General features: G+C 42.3%; 1 protein-coding gene across 3 annotated transcripts; it reads right to left on the minus strand.

The window, feature by feature from the left end:
* Nucleotides 1-219: 219 nt before the first annotated feature.
* LOC120533204 (zona pellucida sperm-binding protein 3-like) lies at nt 220-20,336 on the minus strand. 3 transcript variants are annotated; one of them, XM_039759963.1, is made up of 9 exons: nt 19,949-20,336; nt 18,796-18,914; nt 18,548-18,651; nt 18,293-18,467; nt 1,037-1,157; nt 860-951; nt 666-781; nt 469-594; nt 220-353 (listed from the first exon to the last, which is right to left on the minus strand). In XM_039759963.1, exons 1-9 carry the CDS (start codon nt 20,288-20,290, stop codon nt 235-237), a joined length of 1,314 nt encoding a protein of 437 aa, XP_039615897.1. In that variant the 5' UTR covers nt 20,291-20,336; the 3' UTR covers nt 220-234. The 3 variants fall into 3 exon arrangements, with proteins under 3 accessions (XP_039615897.1, XP_039615896.1, XP_039615898.1); XM_039759962.1 differs by lacking the exon at nt 1,037-1,157 and adding an exon at nt 18,099-18,219; XM_039759964.1 differs by lacking the exons at nt 18,293-18,467; nt 18,548-18,651; nt 18,796-18,914; nt 19,949-20,336 and adding exons at nt 1,231-1,405; nt 1,485-1,588; nt 1,744-1,862; nt 2,449-2,831.
* Between the last annotated feature and the right edge of the window lie 2,008 nt (nt 20,337-22,344).

The raw sequence follows: 22,344 nt of genomic DNA on the forward strand, positions 1-22,344 counted from the left end.
CAGTCTTCCATATTGGATAATCTGTGTCTAATCATTCACTTCAATTCAACATTACACTGTGGATATCGTCAAGCAATAATCAAAGCTAATCTAAATCATAGGAATACAGCATATTACTGTATAGTAACCAGGCAAATGGTCCATTCCATCTGGGAAGGGAATCAGCAAGATAAACACTAAGAAATGTACAAGCACCCCAACAGACAAGTGTAGACAACATTGTGTATTAAAATTTTATTGCTTAGTATTAACAGAGCCCTTTGCTTTTCTGTAGACAAAGAATAGTACAGCCACACACGAGACAGCCAGGACACCTACAACAGAACCAAGGATGGTATCTTGGAATTGTAAGCCTGCAAGGAGAAAGAAATTAGGAATGAAGAAATCCTAAACACACTGCAACTCACTAGGCTAGATTCAAAAGCAGTCCTTAACATGGCTTGCATTTACACTGTTCAAACAAGTTACCTGCAGAGACTTCATCTTGCTGAAGAGACAGGGACTGAGATACAGAAGACAAAGGAGCGACATGCTCCAGAAAAACAGGGCCAACAGAAATTGTCTCCTTCCAGCCAGCTGGTGCACTCACTTCACCTGAAAAATACAGTTGCAGCTTGTCTATCCCAGGCTGGACACTGCAGAAGTCTGCTTGTGAGGTCACTTACTTGCTCTCCTGGGTCTGTGTTTAGGGGCACCAGAGCCCCTCCTGAAGGGAGGGGGGTTGGCACAGCTTGTGTCACAGCAGCTACAGACAGCATTGTCCCCATCCACTGAGCTCCACCTGAAAGCACAGCCACCAATCACAACCTGCTACCTCATCTGAACAGGTGCACCCTCATCTTCCCAGTCAGTCACTTACTGGCTCAGTGCAGAGTTGTATGAACAATCCTTATTCAAAGGATCAACATTAGCAGACACCAAGGTCACCTTCAGATGGCAGGTAATGAAGATCTGCAAATAGACAAGCAAGAGACTACAGTCACACCTGGGAGCTTCAATGGGACTCCTCCAAAGGAGATGGCAGGAAAGGACTTACTGAACTAGTAGTCAGACCATAAAACCTGAAGGCATCCAGCTGAAACTGCATTACAGACTGGGCAACTCTGGGGGACATGAACTGGGAATTGGAGCCTGTCAGTTTGCTGTCTAAGAAACACCTGCAATACACAAGAGGGACCATAGCATTGTGTTTCCACACCAAGATCTAGTCAGACTATTACTCACACCAACCCATTATTCCCAATGAAGGTGTAGGCCGGGGCAGATGCATTGGACCCTGGCGTAGCCACACAGCTGTCCACAAAGACACGGAGAGGCTCGTGGTTAGTGCTGTCCACAGACGCTTGAAGGTTAAGGAGGTCTCCTAGGAAGAATGTGTTGGATGGACTCGACCCACTCCAGTCACCTGCAGACAGGAATGTTACAAGGTGTTCAGATCACATCAGTGCAAATGGGAAGTAGGATTTTTAAGCGTGTACACCTACTGCTCATTATAACAAGCGAGAAGCCCAGAATATCCTCAGCAGATATCGTGGAGGTGTAGGGAACCCAAGTGGGGTTTAAGGCATTGCTGCTTACATTGTGTAGCCTGGGTTGGAGAAAAATTAGAAAATGTCTTCTTTCAAAGCCATGCTATCTTGATCACCAAACTCCCATAGCTTTACACATCAGTGGCCGTATCAGCATTAACATACTCCAGGCCAAGGTCCAATCTAACTCTACTTGCACCTTACATGTTCTCACCTGTTGTATTGGCATTCAATGTGCACCACAGCTGGATTTGTTCTTACAATGGGAAGACCATCAACTGGAGAAGGATTGTAGTCAAGGGTGAAGGTGTAGGCAATTACAGCTCCCAGCATCTACAAAGATCCAACAATTCAGCTGACTGCCAATACTAAACACAATGACAAAGTTTTTGTATTGATCTAGTCAGGTCTATAGAATCCAAGCATCTGTGGAAGAAGGTTTTAGTCAATGTAGATCTTAACAGTGGAGTTTTTGGGTGATTAAACCCATGTAGAATACAAATCACTTTTTGCTCCATTATAAACCCATGTTGGATTATAGATTACAGGTCAAAAAAAAAAAGGGGCCACCACAAGTAAATTTAAGACAAGCAAAAATTGAAATGCAGACATTAATTCTTTAACATTAATATGGTGACCAGTAGACATGGCCCCTGATGTTTATACCCATTTTAAAAAATTGCAACTAGAAAGTCATTTCCTCAAATGAACAAACTATCCAACTTGTTTATCCCTTTGTGACTGTAAAGGTAATGAATTAGTTAAGTGCTGGGGCAGGGGATCCCCAGTGTTATTTACAACACTTTCTTAATGCGTGTCTGATCAACTGCTACTCAGGCGGCAAAATAAATAAATAAACACAACCACACACCACAGTAAACGACATTGCTAAAAGTGCGAGAGCCCTGAAGCCTCTCACCTCCACGGTGCTCCCACAGCCCTGCAGAGGCGCTTCAATCACGAAGGGCTGATCACCGGCCGGACTGGTGACGCCACATCCACCCATGGAAAGATCAGAAGGCTGCACCAGCTTTTGGATGCCCAACAAGTCCGGACTGATGGTGATGATCACCTTACTTTCGGTGCACTGAGCGGTTACGGTCTGCGGAGCGCCAGCTCTCGGCTCAACATAATGCATGACCGCGGGCTTCTGGTGTTTTGCGATTTGCTTCTGTCCTTTGAAACGGGGCTGAGAAAATGCATCGCAGAAGAAAAAGAACAGCAATACCACGGCAATCTGATCCTTGTCTTTACACCACATTTTGAAAACAACAAAGAGAAAAATCAGCAAAACACAGTAAAGTTCAATGCGCAGCGCGGGCTTTATATACACGAATGAAGGTGTTCGACGTCTTAATGTTAGCAACACGTGCGGAGAAAATGATCGCCAATCAGACACCAATCGCGTTTGAAATGATCAAGACGCATGAAATACTGAGGTTAATTACGGGAAGGAGATAATAAATCAGAATCACAAATCAAGACAGCCGCAAAAGCGTAAGATCATCTCAGGCAGTCACTTGATATTTATTTTACGGGGCAAGCAATTGGGGTTTAAATCTCTCGGTACTAAAAAAATAAAAAAACTAATTTATTTGCTTTGCCAAAGAGAAAAATAAAGCATACTAAGTTTAAAATTATACAGGTGACGTCCTGAAAATAATTTCATTGAGGAGATTTTTTTGGGCGCGTGGGTAACAATGCAAACTAACATGGAAGACTTGTGTAAATAAATGTCAGATGTGATTGTTGAAGGTAGTCAAGTGTTTTTGTGGATATGAATCCTTAGCTTCTACAAAGTCTTATTTGAATATTTATATAGCTTTGATTTCTCCAATTTTAGTTATGGATTACCTGCGGTGGGCTGGCACCCTGCCCTGGGTTTGTTTCCTGCCTTGCGCCCTGTGTTGGCGGTGTTGGTTCCAGCAGTCCCCCGTGACCCTGTAGTTAGGGTATAGCGGATTGGATAATGGATGGATTAATGCTTTGCATCAAAATCATTTTTAAAACGTTTGGAGTTATGTAGATAGCCATTGGATCATCTCCGATATCAGCCTTGCAAAGTGTACAAAGGACAATCTTCCTTGCATTTCCATTGATTTCATGTCTTGTTGGTTAAGCGTAAAAGGTTATAAAGTAAATCGCCCCGTAATAAAAGTTGATTAAGGCAACTGGTAGCATCACAAGAAAAGCTGGCGCAGTTTTGGGTGGATTGGTTTAAACAATTCCCAGACGATGACAGATATTGCATTGAATCCAACAGTGACTGTGCCTGTGACTGCTCCATGGTTATGTCATAATGCGGAAGTTGATCTCAGATTACATCCATCCATTTTCTAACCCATCCATCCATCCATCCATTTTCTAACCCGTTGAATCCAAATACAGGGTCACGGGGGTCTGCTGGAGCCAATCCCAGCCAACACAGGGCAGGAACCAATCCTGGGCAGAGTGCCAACCCACCGCAGGACACACACAAACACACACCAAGGCCAATTTAGAATCGCCAATCCACCTAACCTGCATGTCTTTGGATGGTGGGAGGAAACCGGAGCGCCCAGAGGAAACCCACGCAGAAATGGGGAGAATATGCAAACTCGCAGGGAGAACCGGGGAGCGAACCCGTGTCTCCTAACTGCGAGGCAGCAGCAGCACTACCACTGCGCCACCGTGCCGCCCTCAGATTACATTAAAAAATAATAATAATAATAAAAAAAAAAAAAAATATTATATATATATATATATATATATATATATATATATATATATATATATATATATATATATATATTATTTATGTAATAGTCACTCAATAGTTTTGTGGTGTAAAAGTGACCAGGAACTGCACTTTAACCTCTCAGGTTCTCTTGCACCATACTTATTCAACATTCACTCAGCACAGATAAGCTGAATTATCAAGCAAGAATATTACATAAAATAAGTATATCATAAATGTAGTTTTTATCCGATTCATCATGGAAGAATATATACATATATCATTCGGTGAATTTCAGCAGGGTTCATTCTCTCTGTCCAATGAAATCTCACTTCAGCGCATTGTTCAACATTAGTGCAATCCCGCAGCGGACCGTCCATGTTCATTTGACTTTAGTGAGCCCAGTGACCGAGTGCTGAACTGCGCATGTCTGAACTACTTTAACGCTAATGTGTTGTATTGTATTAGCTTTGTTATGTTGCGGTGACTGCAAAATTTTCAAATTGTCTTTATTTCTCTTTAATAAACCCTATATACTTCATATACTGTGTATATGGTGGGGCATCCCCTTTAAAAGTAAGCAGTGCAGAAGATATAAAACAGTAAATTAAACTGTTTTAAGAATATTGTCATATAGAACCTCCTTGATTATGAAATTAGCCAGGGTTTAGCCTGATCTTGCATTTTTATTTTCTCTTCATGGAGATGGTGCAGTTCATTACAACAGCCTGCTAAGAGATAACACCCCCAGCAGAGGTGACAAGGGAAATGACACAGAGCAAAGAGAGAGTCACACAGTTATAGGAAATTGAGTTACATTAACAGTTCTGGATTAATACTTGTGTATCACCTGACATTTACTCGGATTGGTTGATTAGCTTACACACTCATACTCTGATTGGTTAAAAGACATGAGATGCTTTCAACATAGAGCAGCACCAGCTTACACACCCAAAATAAAAGTCTCTTTCTCCTCTATCCTTGATCTTCTCAAACGTTTCCTAAGTTCAGCTCTTACCCTTCTCTTCTGAAGTTTTCTGTGTACGTGACAAGTGTCAAGCTTTACTGTGTACAGTATATATTCAGCCACTGCTTAAACCACGTTGGACATTTCATCTGCTTATCCAACCATTGCTTCAGTCTCTTCATGCTTTTTCTAAAAGCAAATGCTTATATATTTTTTAATGTGGACTGTAAACCTAAAAAACATCTGGCACAATAACTATGTTAGCCCTAAATGATTATATTATTCTCTCATGCATTTAAATGTAAGAGCAGTGTGGGGGCTTTCTTTCATAAACAGCAGCCCTCACAGCCACAGCTGCTGGCACCGTCATTTAGGCTTTATAGTGCTTGCTAACCCTTGAACTTTGATGAACGTCCTCAATTTCTCCATTTTACCCCTCATTGTCCCTGATAAAGGCATTTCCATCTTTTTTTCCTGTGCTGGACACAGCCTCTCCTTCACATGTGTTCCCACCCTGTTGGCTAGTGCTGCTTTCAATTGCATTCACAACACTATTTGCTTGTGCCACGCAAAGCATTTAAGTGAATGTAAAATAAATAAAAATTGACAAAAAAAATGACCCACAAATAAAAAGCACATGTTGGCTATTTTGTTTTCTACAATGTGACCAAATTTAAATCAAATCAGTTGAAGCAATTTTAACATTTTGTTTGTTTTGTTTCTCTGTTGTGTTGGAGGGTTACCCCTAAATTTTGATATATCAAAATGTCCTTTTTTAGCAGTTACCTAATTCCCCAAATGTACCATTCTGGCAAATTGCAGTGTTATAACTAAACAGGAAATAGGCTTTTTTGTCAATGGGTGAACAAAAAAGTTAACTTTACATTATATATATATATATATATATATATATATATATATATATATATATATATATATATATATATATATATATATATATATATATATATATATACACAGTATATTTGGTTTATATATATTGTGACATCCCGTTGAGTAAACGCACTCAGGAGCTGCTTGTCCGGGGGAGTCTTTCAAATGCCGACTGGCTTTTATTGGATATACTGTGATATAAACGGTGCCCTACTGCCGCCCCTTGGTCTGGGTCACCTCCAAAATAACAAAGACAATTCATCTTTGTCCTATCTACCTCTCTTAAACCGTTTGATCCCTTTTACCACCCGATGCTGTCCTCTTTTTACTCCAGCCATCCATCTACCACTTACAGCCACCACCTCCCCTTTTCTTCACACACTGTTAATTAACCTGGATCCCTGTCACTCATCTCTCTCTAGGGAGGTGCTCCAAGCCCTTACAAACATTGTTCCCCCAAGACTTCACCCCAACACTGCTTCCACTCCCTACAGACCATGCAATGGCAAGACATATCACATTGCCCCCTCCTCAGCTCCTCGTCCCCGAGGAAGCACATAATCATGCAGATGTCTTGAGTGGGTGTCTGTTAGTGGAGTCAGGCTGGGCAAGTGGTGTAACATCTGAGTCAGGATTTGTGGAAGGGGTTGTGCCAGTCATGGGTGCAGGTTGTGAAGGAGCACAACCTCTGTAGCTGGCCAGACAGTCCTGATGCAAAAACACTCTCCTGCCCGGAGGTGGTAACTGGACCCAGTAAACAACCCGCAATCCAACACTTGATAGGGTCCCACCCAAGGACTGTCCAGCTTTGGAGAGTGTCCCTTCTGTCTTTTTGGCCCATACACCCAAACTTGATCGCCTGCTTGAAAAGGTGGCCCCTGAACCCTAATGTCATAGTGGATCTTCTGTTTCTCTGCTGCTACTCTTATCCAGCCCCTTGCAAAGTTATGGGCCACCTCCAATTGATCCTGCAACTTGCGAGCATACTCAGGGCCTGGAGGATCAGCTGGGGTGTCAGGGGGAACACCATATAGAAGTGCAGATGGTGTTCACAGCTCTCTTCCCAGCATTAATAAAACAGGGGTGCAGGCCATCAGAACCAGAGCCAGCTGCTCGTCCCAGTCCTTTTGGTCTTTAGAGGTGGTAAGAGCCAGCTGTGTGGTCAGAGTCTGGATAAACCACTCGGCTAGCCCATCACTCTGGGGGTGTAGGGGTGTAGTTCGGGTTTTCTGGATGCCAAGCCTCTCACATACTTTTTGAAAGACCTGGCTTTCAAAGTTTCTCCCTTGGTCTGAATGCAGTTCGACAGGCACCCCAAACCGACTAAAGAATCCTGAAATTAGAACTTCAGCAACAGTCTCAGCTTCTTGATTAGGCAGTGCACAGACCTCGGGCCAGTTGGTAAAATAGTCCATCGTGACTAAAACAAACCGATTCCCCAACTCTGAGCAGGGAAATGGCCCAAGAATGTCAGTTGCCACCCGTTTCATTGGAGCCCCTACCTGATACTGTTGTAATGGGGCAGTAGACGTTCCTTGGGGTCCTTTCCTGGCTGTGCATAAATCACACCTGTGGCAGTAGTCCTCTACATCGTGCCTGCACTGTCCCCAATAAAATGCCTGCCTCACCCTCCTTAAAGTCTTGGTGACTCCAAAATGACCAACTCCAAGCGCTCCATGCATGTTCCTCAGGATCTCTTCACGCAGCTGTTGTGGTACAACAACCTGCCAACTCCGTTCTCCAGTTGCAGGGTCCCTCCACTGTTGGTTCAATACCCCCTCTTCCACAACCAAGCTGTCCTACTGGGACTAAAGACCTTTAACTGCAGGTAACTCAAGTGCCACTTCCTCCCAGCAGGGACGATGCTGTTCCTCTTTCCAGTGGAGGACCTTCTTGACCTCAGGGTCACATTCCTGACTGACTTGCCACTCTTGGGCACAACTTGACATTGAAAGAGCTTGGCACTGAACCTTATCAGGATCCACACAGCTTTGATCTTGATGCTCCCTTTTCTCACAATAGGCATACCCCTGATGTGCGCAGGGTCGTCGAAACAGAGCATCTGTATTTTTGTGTTGCTCTCCAGGTTGATGCTCTACTCGAAAGTGATAAGTCTGAAGCTCCTCCAACCATCAAGCAATCTGACCCTCAGGTTCTAGAAAAAACAGTAACCACTGGAGAGCAGCATGATCACTGCTGACCACAAAATAGAGTCCACACATGTAGTATTTGAAGTGACAAACAGATTCCACCAGGGTGAGGAGCTCCCTCCGAGTCACGCAATAATTCCTCTCAGCTCTTCTGAGAGCACAGCTATAGTAAGCCACCACACGCTCTCCCTCAGGGTTCCGCTTTGACAAAATAGCCCCTAAACCCACATCACTGGCATCGGTGTCAAGGAGTAACGGCAGGTCAATATTGGGTGGAGCCAAGATCAGTGCACCGCAAAGGGCTTCTATCAATTTATAGAAGGCAGCTTGTTGGTCCCCACAACTTGAATGCTTCATCTGGGCTTAATAAACAGTGCAAGGGTGCAGCAATAGTGGCAAATTCAAGTACAAATCGCCTATAGTAAGAGGCAAGTCCAAGAAATTCCCGATTCTGCCTTTGATCCTGTGGCTCTGGCCATTCTTGCACAGCAGACACCTTATCTTTCTCTGTGGTCACACCTCTTTGACTCACATGGTGACCCAGAAATGACATTTCTCTCCGGAGAAGGTGGCACTTATCAGGATGGTTTAAGCTTCTGCAGAACCTCCCTCAAGGACTCCAGAGCCTCCTGGAATGTCTTGCCATGAACCAGTAAATCATCCAAGTAGACAAGGCACTGAGTACCAGACATACCTGCCAATACCTTATCCATTAACCGTTCAAATGTAGCTGGAGCATTGCAAAGACCAAAAGTCATAACTCAGAACTGCCAGAGTCCCTTTCCTGTGGAGAATGCAATCTTAGGTTGAGCTTCAGGTGTTAGCGGCACCTGCCGGTAGCCACCGTGCAGGTCTAGTGATACAAACCAGGCTGATCCTGCCTCCAAATCCAGGGACTCAGCAATGCGAGGCAATGGATAGGAGTCCTTGATGGTTACAGCATTTACCCGCCGGTAATCAACACAAAAATGCCGCTTGCCATCCTTCTTGGGGACAAGGACCACAGGAGAGACCTAGGGAGACTCAGAGGGTTCGATAATCCTGGCCTGTCTCATTTCCTGCAGAATGTTCTCAGCTGCTGTCTGCCTAGCTAGTGGCATATGGCGGGGGCGCTGTTTGATAGGGGAAGCACTCCCAGTATTGATGTCATGCTGCCCAAGATGAGTCTTGCCAATATCATCTGCAGAGGTAGAAAAATGGTCCCTAAAGTCATGTAACAACTGCCAGAGCTGGCACTGTTGCTTGTGTGTTAACCCTTTCCTGTTGGCATTCCAAACAGTGTGGACAACCTTCATTGCTGGTACTGGTTGAGTGATGTTAGTGGGAATAGGCACATGTTCTTCCTGGGGAGCCACCACTGGTGGTTCCCTTCGGCCTTGCTGGTGCCCTAACAAGGGGATTGTCCAGCTGCTTGTAAGAAATCAAGTCCAAAGATACAGGCGTTTTTGATATTAGCCACCCAGACATCCTGCACCCACTGCTCCTCAACAATACAAATATCTTCTTGTGCTCTGCCTAACATGGTGTTCATCTCACCTGTAGCTGCCATCAACTTAGTAGAATTGGCTGTACATAGGACAGCCACATCCAACATGTCAGGATGGATAATAGATGCAGTTGACCCTGTATCCACCAGTGCCTTGCATACATGGCCGCCAATCAAAACTGAAAGGTTACAGTAATCTTCCTCTCCCAACTGACCAACAAGGACAGTTCTTGGGTCCAGCGTTGTCCCTCAAAAAGCATTCGTACAGATGCTGTTGGATTGGACGGAGCGATTTCATGCATGTGTTTGTATGATTTAGTGAAGGTTCTAATGGTTTTGAGCATGGAATCTAGCTGGAGAAGAAAATTTTCGCTGCATGCAGAGTTTGCTTTACTTTATAAGAGTACTTCAGAAGATTGGTGAGAAATGCCATGTTGGCTGCGTGTGGGCAGGACCGGTTTTGAAGAGGAGCCACTGGCAGCATAGGGAGGGGTTTGGAAGAAGACGAATAGGAATTGAGAAATGCCGTGTCGGCTGCGTGTGGGAGGGACCGGTTTTGAGGTGGAAGCAGGACGAACCAGAAAAGAAATATATATAAGAGAAGCTGTGATATAAGCGGTGCCCTACCACCGCCCATTATCCGGGTCACGGGTACACCTCCAAAATAACAAAGACAATACACCTTCGTCCTATCTACCTCTCTTAAACTGTTTGCTCCCTTTTTCCACCCGATGCTCTCCTCCTTTTGCTCCAGCCCCCAAACTACCACTTCCGGCCACCTCTTCTACTTTTCTTCACGCACCGTTAGTTAACCTGGATCCCTGTCACTCAACTCTCTCTCTTTGTTTGTAAGGGCTTGGGGCACCTCCCGAGAGAGTGTTCCCCCGAGACTCCAACCCAACGCTGCTTTCACTCCCTACAACCCATGCAATGGTAAGACACGTATAAATATTGTCATTATAGAACAAAGGAGCACTGCCAGGTTCGCCTCAAACATGGTACAGGATTGACCATTTAATCAGTAGTTTACCTTAAATTTCTTACTTATCACTTCTTATAAGATGATTAACTGTTCTTTAGCTGTCATTTCTTATCTCTTTCTATATAAGCTTAGGAATTGTCTAGTCACAGTGGCTCAGGACAAATGATCAAGAAATGAAGGGAACACTTAAACCACACATTGGATATCGATGAGCAAAATATTCCAGTGGAAAAGCTTTTATAAGTAATACTGTGTAATTCATTGAACTCAAAGTGATGCAACAACAGTCAATGGGAACCAACATCGCCAACCCACCGAGGCCTGGATCAACATCAGAGGTGAATTTTTTGGTTCTATTGCTTGTTCTGCATTAGATGCCATTTTGCGTAACTGTCATTGGGATCATGTCCTGGGTCTCTAGGGGTGAAGAAGTTTGGAACCTCCAGGACTCTTCCTAGAGTTGACTGTCTAGCCAAACTGTTATGTTCAGAGCTTAATTTTTTCTGTCCTATTGCTTTTTCTACATTAGGCTCCATTGTGTGTACCTGTCATTAGGGTCGTGTTCCGGGTTTCTAGAGACATGATCTTTGGGGGTTTTGACATTGAGTTAATCAGCACGACAAAATAATAGGTGTGCATTTGTCCCAAGCTTTATTTGGTCTGTGAATAAATCATTTAAACACAACTTTCTTCCTGCTAATTGATCATTGTTTCTTTCCAGGTTTTGACTTCTTGCCTGACTTTCAATTTTGATTTTTGCCTCTCATCTGGGTTTTGGTTACTTCATTTATATCAGGTGGTTATGGTTTTTGTTTGCCAAAAGGCTTTTTGCATAAGGAAAAAGATTCTTTGTATGCATTTCCTGGTTCATGTCCCCATGCCTATGGTGAAGTGTGACAGTGGTATGTTTTCTGTATCCTGTTAAGCCAGGACGCAAACCGACTAACCAGATAAGAAAGGACTTGGACTGCTACCTGAAAACAATCTTTGAAGTTTAAGTGGATTAGTATGTACAATAAACTCTTGTATTATTAGATATTCTATTTGAAAGAATCTATTAAACCTAAATCTCTGCATCGGGAATGACTAAACCCATTTGCTAGGCTTCAATTTGAGCTCAACGGTTTTTATGAAAGAACTAAGTATGCATCTACTTTTGCAGCTCTTATCTCTGGTTGCACAATGTGGCATTGCCCTTTGAAATTTTTTCACATAATTCACTGACCCTTTTTTCTTCTGAAAAGCCAGTCCAGGATTTATAGAACTGCTAAAATGAGCCTTCCATTGAAATGCTGCATCTACAGAGAAGACTGCATATGCAGAATTAATGACCCTGATCAAGACATATCCACAGCCCTGAGACATCTGGATCTTGATCAAGGTCTCATTTGAACTCGCTTGAAGCTCTACCAAACTATCAATTGGATTTAATTGCAAATACTGCCTTTTGATCTAGAGTGCTTTTTAACACCATGAATACTTTCTTAAACCCACTGAGTTATTCCTAAACTTCCTTATAAATAAAATCCAGGTTATCGCACCAGGCGTTATCCATCCAGCTATCGATCATAGTGTGCAGATTCCAGCTTCCCCTGGTTCAGTGCATAGCCAGTTTACTTTGTTTCAACCAGTTCCCTCCTCTCAGCTAGCCAATATAGTCAGGCATTTGAAACCTTCCAGTTTTCCTCTTGATTTATTACCTGCATTCCTGTTTAAAGATTCTTTTGGAATCATCAGTGCACTTGTTATGGCCATAATTAACAACAGTTTAAAAAGGGGGGAAATCCTAAACAGCTTCGAGCAGGCAAATGTTCAACCACTTCTAAAGAAGCCTATTCTGGATTTCACAATGCTTTTAAATTACAGACCTATGTCCAAACTCCCCTTCTTGTCCAAAATTATGGACAAAGTGGCTTATGGGCAATTTCTTTCATGTTTGGAAGAAAACAATCTGTGCAGTATCTTTCAATCTGGTTTGAAAAGACTTCATAGTACAGAGTCCATTTTATTAAAGAGGACTATTGATATTTTATTAACCTTGGACTTAGATTCTTGGGCTATTTTAGCGATACTTCACCTATACCAGTGGTTCTCAAACTGTAGGGTGCGCCCCCCCCTCCCGGGGAGGCATCGAGTAAATGAACAAGACATCAAAATTAATTTTTTACATTTTTAATTTCAAATTTAAATTTGCAAGCATATAATCACAACAAATGCATTCTAACTTAAACTAAAATAAACTATTTCTAAGGCATAGATCTAATGACTAACTGATGAGCGGCACTGCTGCTGCTGCTTTTATAGTCGTGTATTTTCAATCCAGAAAGTTTGAGACGTATCGGTATCTGTCGCAAACATTATAGATCAGGTGATAATGCGGCGCAACTGCACCACATTGGCAGCGTAGCCAATATTGCCAAAATAATTTACTGCGTATTGGGTTATTTTCATGATACACCTAACAGCGGTATAATATTTGTCGGACAAAAATACGTTTGTCTCACGCAGATTGACTTCATCGGTGCTCTCGTTTACGAGATTAAGAATTAAAACATATTTAATCGTTTCTTTACAGAAAAAAAAGTTTGTTTTTGTAATTAGAATTACTACCAAAAACCACACAAGGCATTTTAACAGTTAAAGCACTTAAAAAAAAAAACTTGCAAATATTTCATCGAAGTTAGCTGAACACATGCAAATCTAATGGAAGTAAAAATGATAGAATACCGCACCAGTATCATACCTCTGTTAGGTGTATCATGGGATATTCTCATCTTCCTTATATTAGGCAGGGAGCGCAGAATTATTCCAGGTATAAAAGGGGGGGGTGGCACGAAATATGAAAGTTTGAGAACTGCTGACCTATACGGTGGACCATGGGGTTCTGCTAAAATGACTTGGCTCATACAAGGTGTAAAACAAGGCTCTATTCTGTCCCCCTCATTATCTAATCCCTTTGGGGTCTATAATTCAAAAACAGAGTGTTGGTTACATTGTTATGCTAATGATACCTAGATTTAAGTTGGTTAGCCCTGCTAATTGCTTCATCTATTAAAAAAAAAAGCGGACTGTATGAAATATGAAACTTTGAATGGGGCAAAACTTCTTCTAACTGAAATGAATTAAAAGAGATGCCATTAATTCTGACTCCACTTTTGCTAATAAAATTGGCACACTTAGGCTCTCTGACAAGAAAAAATCATGTCAGGAACCTGGGCATCATCTTTGAGTTATGTTTGACAAGTAAATCTCCACTGTGGGAAGTCCAGTTTTTGCCAACTGAGGCAAATCCCAAAATTAAAAAGCACCCTTTTACAGAAGGATTTGGTACTAATGATTCAGGCTTTCATTACATCTTCAAATGATTCAAAATGCAGCAGCTAGATTTCAAGCAAGCACTGGGGGGTTTGGAAAGCATTTCTCACCTGTACTGGCTTCTCTCCAAAGGCTACCAGTGAGATGTTGGATTGATTTTAAAATTTTGTTTGTGTTTAAGGCCTTGCAGGGTTTCACCTCCAAATACACATATGATCTTTGTCATCCCCTTTTAGACCAAGGGCTAGGAGGACATCTGCTCAAGTACTCCTTGCAGATCCAAGATCAAGGCTGAAGTTTATGGTTAACAGGGCTTTAGTAGTTGCTCCTAGGCTGTGGAACAATCTACTGAGGTTTTTAAGACTTAAAACCCACATACAGTGGTGTGAAAAACTATTTGCCCCCTTCCTGATTTCTTATTCTTTTGCATGTTTGTCACACAAAATGTTTCTGATCATCAAACACATTTAACCATTAGTGAAATATAACAAGTAAACACAAAATGCAGTTTTTAAATAATGTTTTTTTATTATTTAGGGAGAGAAAAAAATCCAAACCTACATGGTTCTGTGTGAAAAAGTAATTTCCCCCTTGTTAAAAAATTAACCTAACTGTGGTGTATCACACCTGAGTTCAATTTCTGTAGCCACCCCAGGCCTGATTACTGCCACACCTGTTTCAATCAAGAAATCACTTAAATAGGAGCTGCCTGACACAGAGAAGTAGACCAAAAGCACCTCAAAAGCTGGACATCATGCCAAGATCCAAAGAAATTCAGGAACAAATGAGAACAGAAGTAAATTGAGATCTATCAGTCTGGTAAAGGTTATAAAGCCATTTCTAAAGCTTTTGAGCGCCATTATCCACATATGGCAAAAACATGGAACAGTGGTGAACCTTCCCAGGAGTGGCCGGGCGACCAAAATTACCCCAAGAGCGCAGAGACGACTCATCCGAGAGGTCACAAAAGACCCCAGGACAACGTCTAAAGAACTGCAGGCCTCACTTGCCTCAATTAAGGTCAGTGTTCACGACTCCACCATAAGAAAGAGACTGGGCAAAAACGGCCTGTATGGCAGATTTACAAGACACAAACCACTGTTAAGCAAAAAGAACATTAGGGCTCATCTCAATTTTGCTAAGAAACATCAATGATTGCCAAGACTTTTGGGAAAATACCTTGTGGACTGATGAGACAAAAATTGAACTTTTTGGAAGGCAAATGTCCCGTTACATCTGGCGTAAAAGGAACACAGCATTTCAGAAAAAGAACATCATACCAACAGTAAAATATGGTGGTGGTAGTGTGATGGTCTGGGGTTGTTTTGCTGCTTCAGGACCTGGAAGGCTTGCTGTGATAGACGGAACCATGAATTCTATTGTCTACCAAAAAATCCTGAAGGAGAATGTCCGGCCATCTGTTTGTCAACTCAAGCTGAAGCGATCTTGGGTGCTGCAACAGGACAATGACCCAAAACACACCAGCAAATCCACCTCTGAATGGCCGACTAGGCCACTCAAGTCTTCGTTATTCTTCAAAGTCCTGACCTGAATCCAATTGAAATGCTATGGCATGACCTTAAAAAGGCGGTTCATGCTAGAAAACCCACAAATAAAGCTGAATTACAACAATTCTGCAAAGATGAGTGGGCCAAAATTCCTCCAGAGCGCTGTAAAAGACTCACTGCAAGTTATCGCAAACGCTTGATTGCTGCGAAGGGTGGCCCAACCAGTTATTAGGTTCAGGGGCAATTACTTTTTCACACAGGGCCATGTAGGTTTAGATTGTTTTTTCTCCCTAAATAATAAAAACCATCATTTAAAAACTGCATTTTGTGTTTACTCGTGTTAAATTTGACTAACGGTTAAATGTTTGATGATCAGAGACAGTGACAAACAGGCAAAAGAATAAGAAATTAGGAAGGGGCAAATCGTTTCACACCACTGCAGTTTTGCTTTGGACTGTGGCTATGGGTGTTGGGAGCAGGAAGTTAGTTTTAATTGTTTGACTGTGTGCTTTATGAAAGAATGTAAGATTACTGTAAAGCAAACAATTTCTGCTTTAAATGAGTTTAGAAAAAAAAAATAAATAGACTTGACCTTGTGTCTTTACCAACATAGTTAGAGAAAACTGACCTTTACTTCACCTGGGTACCAATTATGGACCAAAAGGCTAAACTTTCACACTAAAGAAACCAATATGAAGGACTTCCTTTATTAAACCACCTCCATTATTCTCTGTGCCTTCTGCATTACTAAACACCAGACTTGAACGTTTTCTCTTATCAACCCTACTTTCCAGGGTATTCCCTTTAATGAAAGGCTGGAGAGACCCTTTCACTGTCAAAGATAAACCCCTCTGCTTGGTTGCACAAGATTACAGAAAAAGCAAGTCTCTCCCAGCAGACCTTCGTAAGCCTAGGAAAATGCATGACAAGAAACCTTGGAGCATAACTGCAGCAAAACCAGCAAGCATAAAGGTGTGCCCAAAGCACACAAGAACTCCAAGGAATGAAAACCAAGGCACTTTCAAAATGGAGTGCCAGAGATCAGTTGGTGGTATTTAATGGGAAGCAAGGCTTATTCCAGTGTATGCAAAATACTGGATGTATACAGAGGACAATTGATTCCACCACAGTAAGTTTTTTTTTTTTTTTGGTCAGCCACGTACTGGGTGACCTTGGCACCCCACAGAACAGCGTTGCATTTTACTGACTGGAGTACTAATCCTGCCACCAACCCAAAGTTTTCCCTACATAGAACTAAAGCTGAACCCTCCGCACCAAATTCACAACTTTAATAAGTTCTGAATTTCTTTTACTATTTTGAGAACCACAAATTTGAATCCTGCAGGGTTTTTAAGGAAAAACAGAGCCCAGGACTATATCTGGGAATCCCCAGGTCTTGAGTCATGCCATTTCAATCACTGGTGCCTACTCTATGTAGAGACACTTCAGCAGCTTTATGAACCATGAAATCTTTCCCACCACATTGCTGGGCTTCTTGAACTTGCCAAGAGGTTCAAATTGCCAAGACCAGCAGGCACGTTTGCAGCCAATCTTTGTTAGGAAGTAGCATCTGAACAATTATATTTGCTTATTCAGTTTGACCTTTTAGCTACAGAACTGAGACCTGGAGCACTAATCTTAAGCAACCCTTGATCTAGTGACTATATGTTGTCACATCTAGAAGATGCTTTAACAAGAGCAGGTGTTATGGGGTAGAGGGTGATATACAAATACTGTAGACAATTAAGCAAGATTTTAAATTTTATTGCTTTGTATTAGCAATGCCATTTGCTTTTCTGTAGGCAAAGAAAAGTACAGCTACACATGAGACAGCCAGGACACCTACAACAGCACCAAGAAGGGAATAGTGAAATTGGGAGCCTGCAAGGAGAAAAGAAATTCAGAATGAGGTGGTTTAATCTGGCATGGTAAGAGTTGAACAGCCTAAATGCAGACTGCTCTTTGGATTTTTGGTCAAGTAAGTTACCTGCAGAGGATACATCTTTCTGGCCAGACAGGGACTGTGATACAGAAGACAAAGGAGAGACCTGCTCCAGATAAAGAGGGCCAACAGAAATGGTCTCCTTCCATCCAGCTGGTGCACTCACTTCACCTGAAAAACACAATTAGTTTGTGTATCCCAGACTGGACACTACAGAAGTCTGCTGGGGAGGTCACTTACTTGCTCTCCTGGGTCTGTGTTTAGGGGAACCAGAGCCCCTCTTGAAGGGAGGGGGGTTGGCACAGCTTGTGTCGCAGCAGCTACAGACAGCATTGTCCCCATCCACTGAGCCCCACCTGAAAGCACAGCCACCAATCACAATCTGCCACCTCATCTGAACCGGTGCACCCTCATCCTCCCAGTCAGTCACTTACTGGCTCAGTGCAGAGTTGTATGAACAATCCTTATTCAAAGGATCAACATTAGCAGACACCAAGGTCACCTTCAGATGGCAGGTAATGAAGATCTGAAAGTAGACATGCAGAAGACTAGTTACACCTGAGAGCATCAATGGGATTCCTCCAAAGGAGATGGAAGGAAAGGACTTACTGAACTAATAGTCAGGCCATAAAATCTGAAGGCATCCAGCTGGAACTGGATTACAGACTGGGCAACTCTGGGGGACACGAACTGGGAATTGGAGCCTGTCAGTTGGCTGTCCAAGAAACACCTGCAATATACAAGAGCGACCATAGCATTGCGTTTCCACCGCAAGATCTGGTCAGACCATTACTCACACCCACCCATTATTCCCAATGAAGGTGTAGGCTGGGGCAGATGCATTGGACCCAGGAGTGGCCACACAGCTGTCCACAAAGACACGGAGGGGCTCATGGTTAGTGCTGTCCACAGACGCTTGAAGGTTAATGAGGTCTCCTAGGAAGAAGGTGTTGGATGGACTCGGCCCACTCCAGTCACCTGCAGACAGGAATGTTACAAGGTGTTCAGATCACATCAGTTTAAATGGGAAGTAGGATTTTTAAAAGGTTTACACCTACTGCTCATTATAACAAGTGAGAAGCCCAGAATATCCTCCGCAGATATCGTGGAGGTGTAGGGAACCCAAGTGGGGTTTAAGGCATTGCTGCTGACATTGTGTAGCCTGAGGGGAGAGAAAAAGACTTCAAATTAGGGCAGATTATTGTAGCTTAATACATCAAGATAGATCTATGAGCATTTATACACTAGTCCAAGTTTCTAACATGAAGCAGCTATACTGCAGACAGTGTCATGTAGCATCTCTCACCTGTTGTATTGGCATTCAATTTGCACGACAGCTGGATTTGTTCTTACAATGGGAAGAATATCAATTGGAGAAGGATTGTAGTCAAGGGTGAAGGTGTACACTATGAGAGCTCCCAGCATCTAAAGAGCAACAACCTGACTAAAGTCAATCAGCCAAACCATTTTAAAATATTATAGTATTTAGTTCAATATGCCTGTTTTTTATTCCATAGAATTTTGGACCCATTCACCACCAAGCCAGTTACTCCTTTAATATTTCAAGTTATAAATTGATGGAGCAAAAGCAACTTAATTTTGGTTTAAACAAATGTCCAAGACCGACTTGGCAGGTTAGAGGGCCACCTACGGTATCTTTTTGTAAGGGCCAGGTCTAAAATTGGATGATGCCTAAAGATAAGGTTTGTACCAAACTCATTTTTGGGTGTCATGTGCTCCAGGTATCATCCATTAATTCTCACCATTTGAGTTTCAGTACAGACTGAAAACTTTCTAACTCTAAAATGGCCCATCTGAACTATAGGTTGATGCATCCGGAATTTTCATTTTCTCCGTTTGAGAACACCATTTAAATTCTGTACAGGCAAGATGAACGTTGCTATTGATTTTAGAAGTGAAAACTACAGCAATTCAGGGGCTGAATAAAAAAGCCTTAACGATTTAAGCCTTCGATTCCAACCTAAAGGGATTTGTACTTGGCTAGTCGGGAAAAGCTTTAAGGTCCTCTTGAAACTTATCCCAAACAACCTACATTTAAAAAAAAACCACACATTGCTAATCCAATCGCCGGGCTGCGCAAGTCAGATTTCAACCCACCACCGCGCACCCTACCAGGCACACAAGTCTGCATTACGTGTTCAGACCCTGCGGTGTACTGACCACTCGTGACACTTCTGTGGGCTCAACTATCCAAATCTCACTTCTTTCCGGTGCACGAACAAAATCTGCGTGCAGTAAGCGGTGTAACTCCGTTTCCAAAGTAACGGAAACCCGGGACAAAGATTGTTAATGGGAGCTTCATTTGCGACTGGACACCAAAAAACAGTAAATGCTAACAAATAAGCAGACCCGGGCCACCCACTACAAAACATTTTCACTAACGGTTATCTTGAGAAACTGTAGATTTCGTAAAATGCGAAAGCCCTGAAGCCACTCACCTCCACGGTGCTCCCACAGCCCTGCAGAGGCGCTTCAATCACAAAGGGCTGAGCACCGACCGGGCTGGTGACGCCACATCCACCCATGAAAAGATCAGAAGGCTGCACCGGCTTTTGGATACCAAACAAGTCCGGACTGATAGTGACGATCACCTCACTGTCGGTGCACTGAGCGGTTACGGTCTGCGGAGCGCCAACTCTCGGCTCAACATATTGCACGACCGCGGGCTTCTGTTGCTTTGCGATAAGCTTTCGTCCTTTGAAACGGGGCTGAGCCAAAACATCACAGAGGAAAAAGAGCAGCAACACTACGGCTATCTGACCCTTGTCTTTACTCCACATTTTGAAACAACAAAGGGAAAATCAGCAAAATGCAATAAAGAATGAGGCACAGCACAGTCTTTATATACACGAATAAGGCGTTCGACTTCTTAAAGTTAGTAACACGTGCGGAGAAAAAGATCACCAGTCAGACTGCAATCACGTGTGAAATGAACAAGACGCTTCAAATATTGACGTTAATTAGGATAAGAAGATAATAAAATTAGAATCACAAATCAAGACAGTCGCCAAAGAGTAAAAAACGTCCCGGGTAGTAACTTGACAATTCTTATGTAGAACACGGAGCAAGCGATTGGGGTTTTAAATCTCTCGGTAATTAAAACCATTACTTTGCGAAAGAGAAGAAAGTGTATGCTAAACTTTAAATTAATCGAGTGATGTCCTGAAGAAGTTCAATTTGTAAAATTTGTGGGCTTAAACATTGCAAACTATAACATTTCAAACTTGTGTAAATAAAATCATTGCTAAATGTTATTAATTTGAGTGTAGTCAAGTGTTTTGGTGGTACTAGGGCGCCGCTACAAAGTCTTTATTGATTTTTAGCTTTGATTTAATCTAATTTTGATCACACTGCGGTCAATAAGCATTTCACTAATAGGATTCTTTCACTTGTACTTTAACAAATTTCCCTTGCTGACTCCAAATCTGAAAACCGTCTTCGTTTCTAAGTTATGATGTTTCAGGTCTTGAACAACTAGGGTGACTGGGACAGTAAAATCGGCTAACCTTTTTCAAATATACTGATAATTCCATTAGGAATTAACATAACATCGCATTTCGGGACATTTGATTCGCCATTACTTTGAAAATGCTGTCAAGGCGTTGGACAGAAACGGCGATGCGTCAGCATTTAAGAAATAAGTTTGGTCTTGAGATAAGTGAAGCCAACATTAAGGAAGGTGTTTTTGTTGATCCTGAAATCCATGAACTGATGCTTGACGAGGAGTTCAAAAGGAAACTGAAACCAACCTGAATGAGCAGCATGGGAAGCATTCGTGCAGGTTGTCCAGAATTCACAGTGCAGAGAATAACGCTGAGCTTGTGGACAACCTGCTGAAAGCATAGCAGCTTACGGGGAGCCAGAAAGTCACTGAAGTTGCATGCAATCTCATATCGACTTTTTTCCTCCAAATCTGAATGAGGTTTCCGAAGAGCATGGAAAAAGATTCCATCAACATAAAGGTGATGGATAACCGATATATGGGAGAGTTCACGCCGAGCATGATGGGTGACTACTGTTGGTTCTTATAACGAGAGACGGATGTGCAGTACAAGCGCAAAATCAAGCGCCTCAGACATTTTTGAGCAGACTGAACTCGCTGTTATATTGAGGTAAACTGACATATCCATGTTTTAATTTGTCTTTGGTGTCGTCTTCTGGTTTGTTTTAAAAATAAACACATCAAAACAATTTTGGTGGGATACAGTTCCAACTCCACATATCGTGTTGATATATTGATATTCAAAAGTATCAAAACGTGAAGGAGGGGTATCTCAAAAACCTCACGTGCTAGCTTAAATCCTCTTTCATATATGAAGTCAGTGTAAAACACTTAGTGAAGAGCTTGATTGGTCCAAACAATGCAGAAACGATGATAAATATTGTTATATATGTATGTGTGTGTAATTGATCTCCAGGCAAATATGCAAATTTTTGCAGTGCTGCAGTATAGTGAAAAACCCATTAAATAACAATTTTCTTTGTGAAAAATAAATACAAATGTCATTCACACCGTCATTAAATGCACTGGTATCAGGGAGCTCTGTCTTCTATTCTCTGGCTGAAAGACACCATCCTTGTTGGATTGTTCTCTTATACATAACCCCTAGCTTGGAAGTAGTATGGTGTACACAACTTTTTGGGTGGCCTTGTAAAAGTAGGAGACATTGTTAGAGACATAACCCCATCCTGCCTTAGAATGTATCAATAGGCTTACCGGAACCTTCCGAATGGTTAGCACTCTCGTATGCCTGATTCTCTCTCTCTCTCTCTCTCTGAATATTTATACTGTGTGTGTGTGTGTTGTATATATAGATACAGTATATAGTAAGTT

This window comes from Polypterus senegalus, chromosome 8 (assembly GCF_016835505.1).
Source record: "Polypterus senegalus isolate Bchr_013 chromosome 8, ASM1683550v1, whole genome shotgun sequence".
Lineage (NCBI taxonomy): Eukaryota > Metazoa > Chordata > Cladistia > Polypteriformes > Polypteridae > Polypterus > Polypterus senegalus.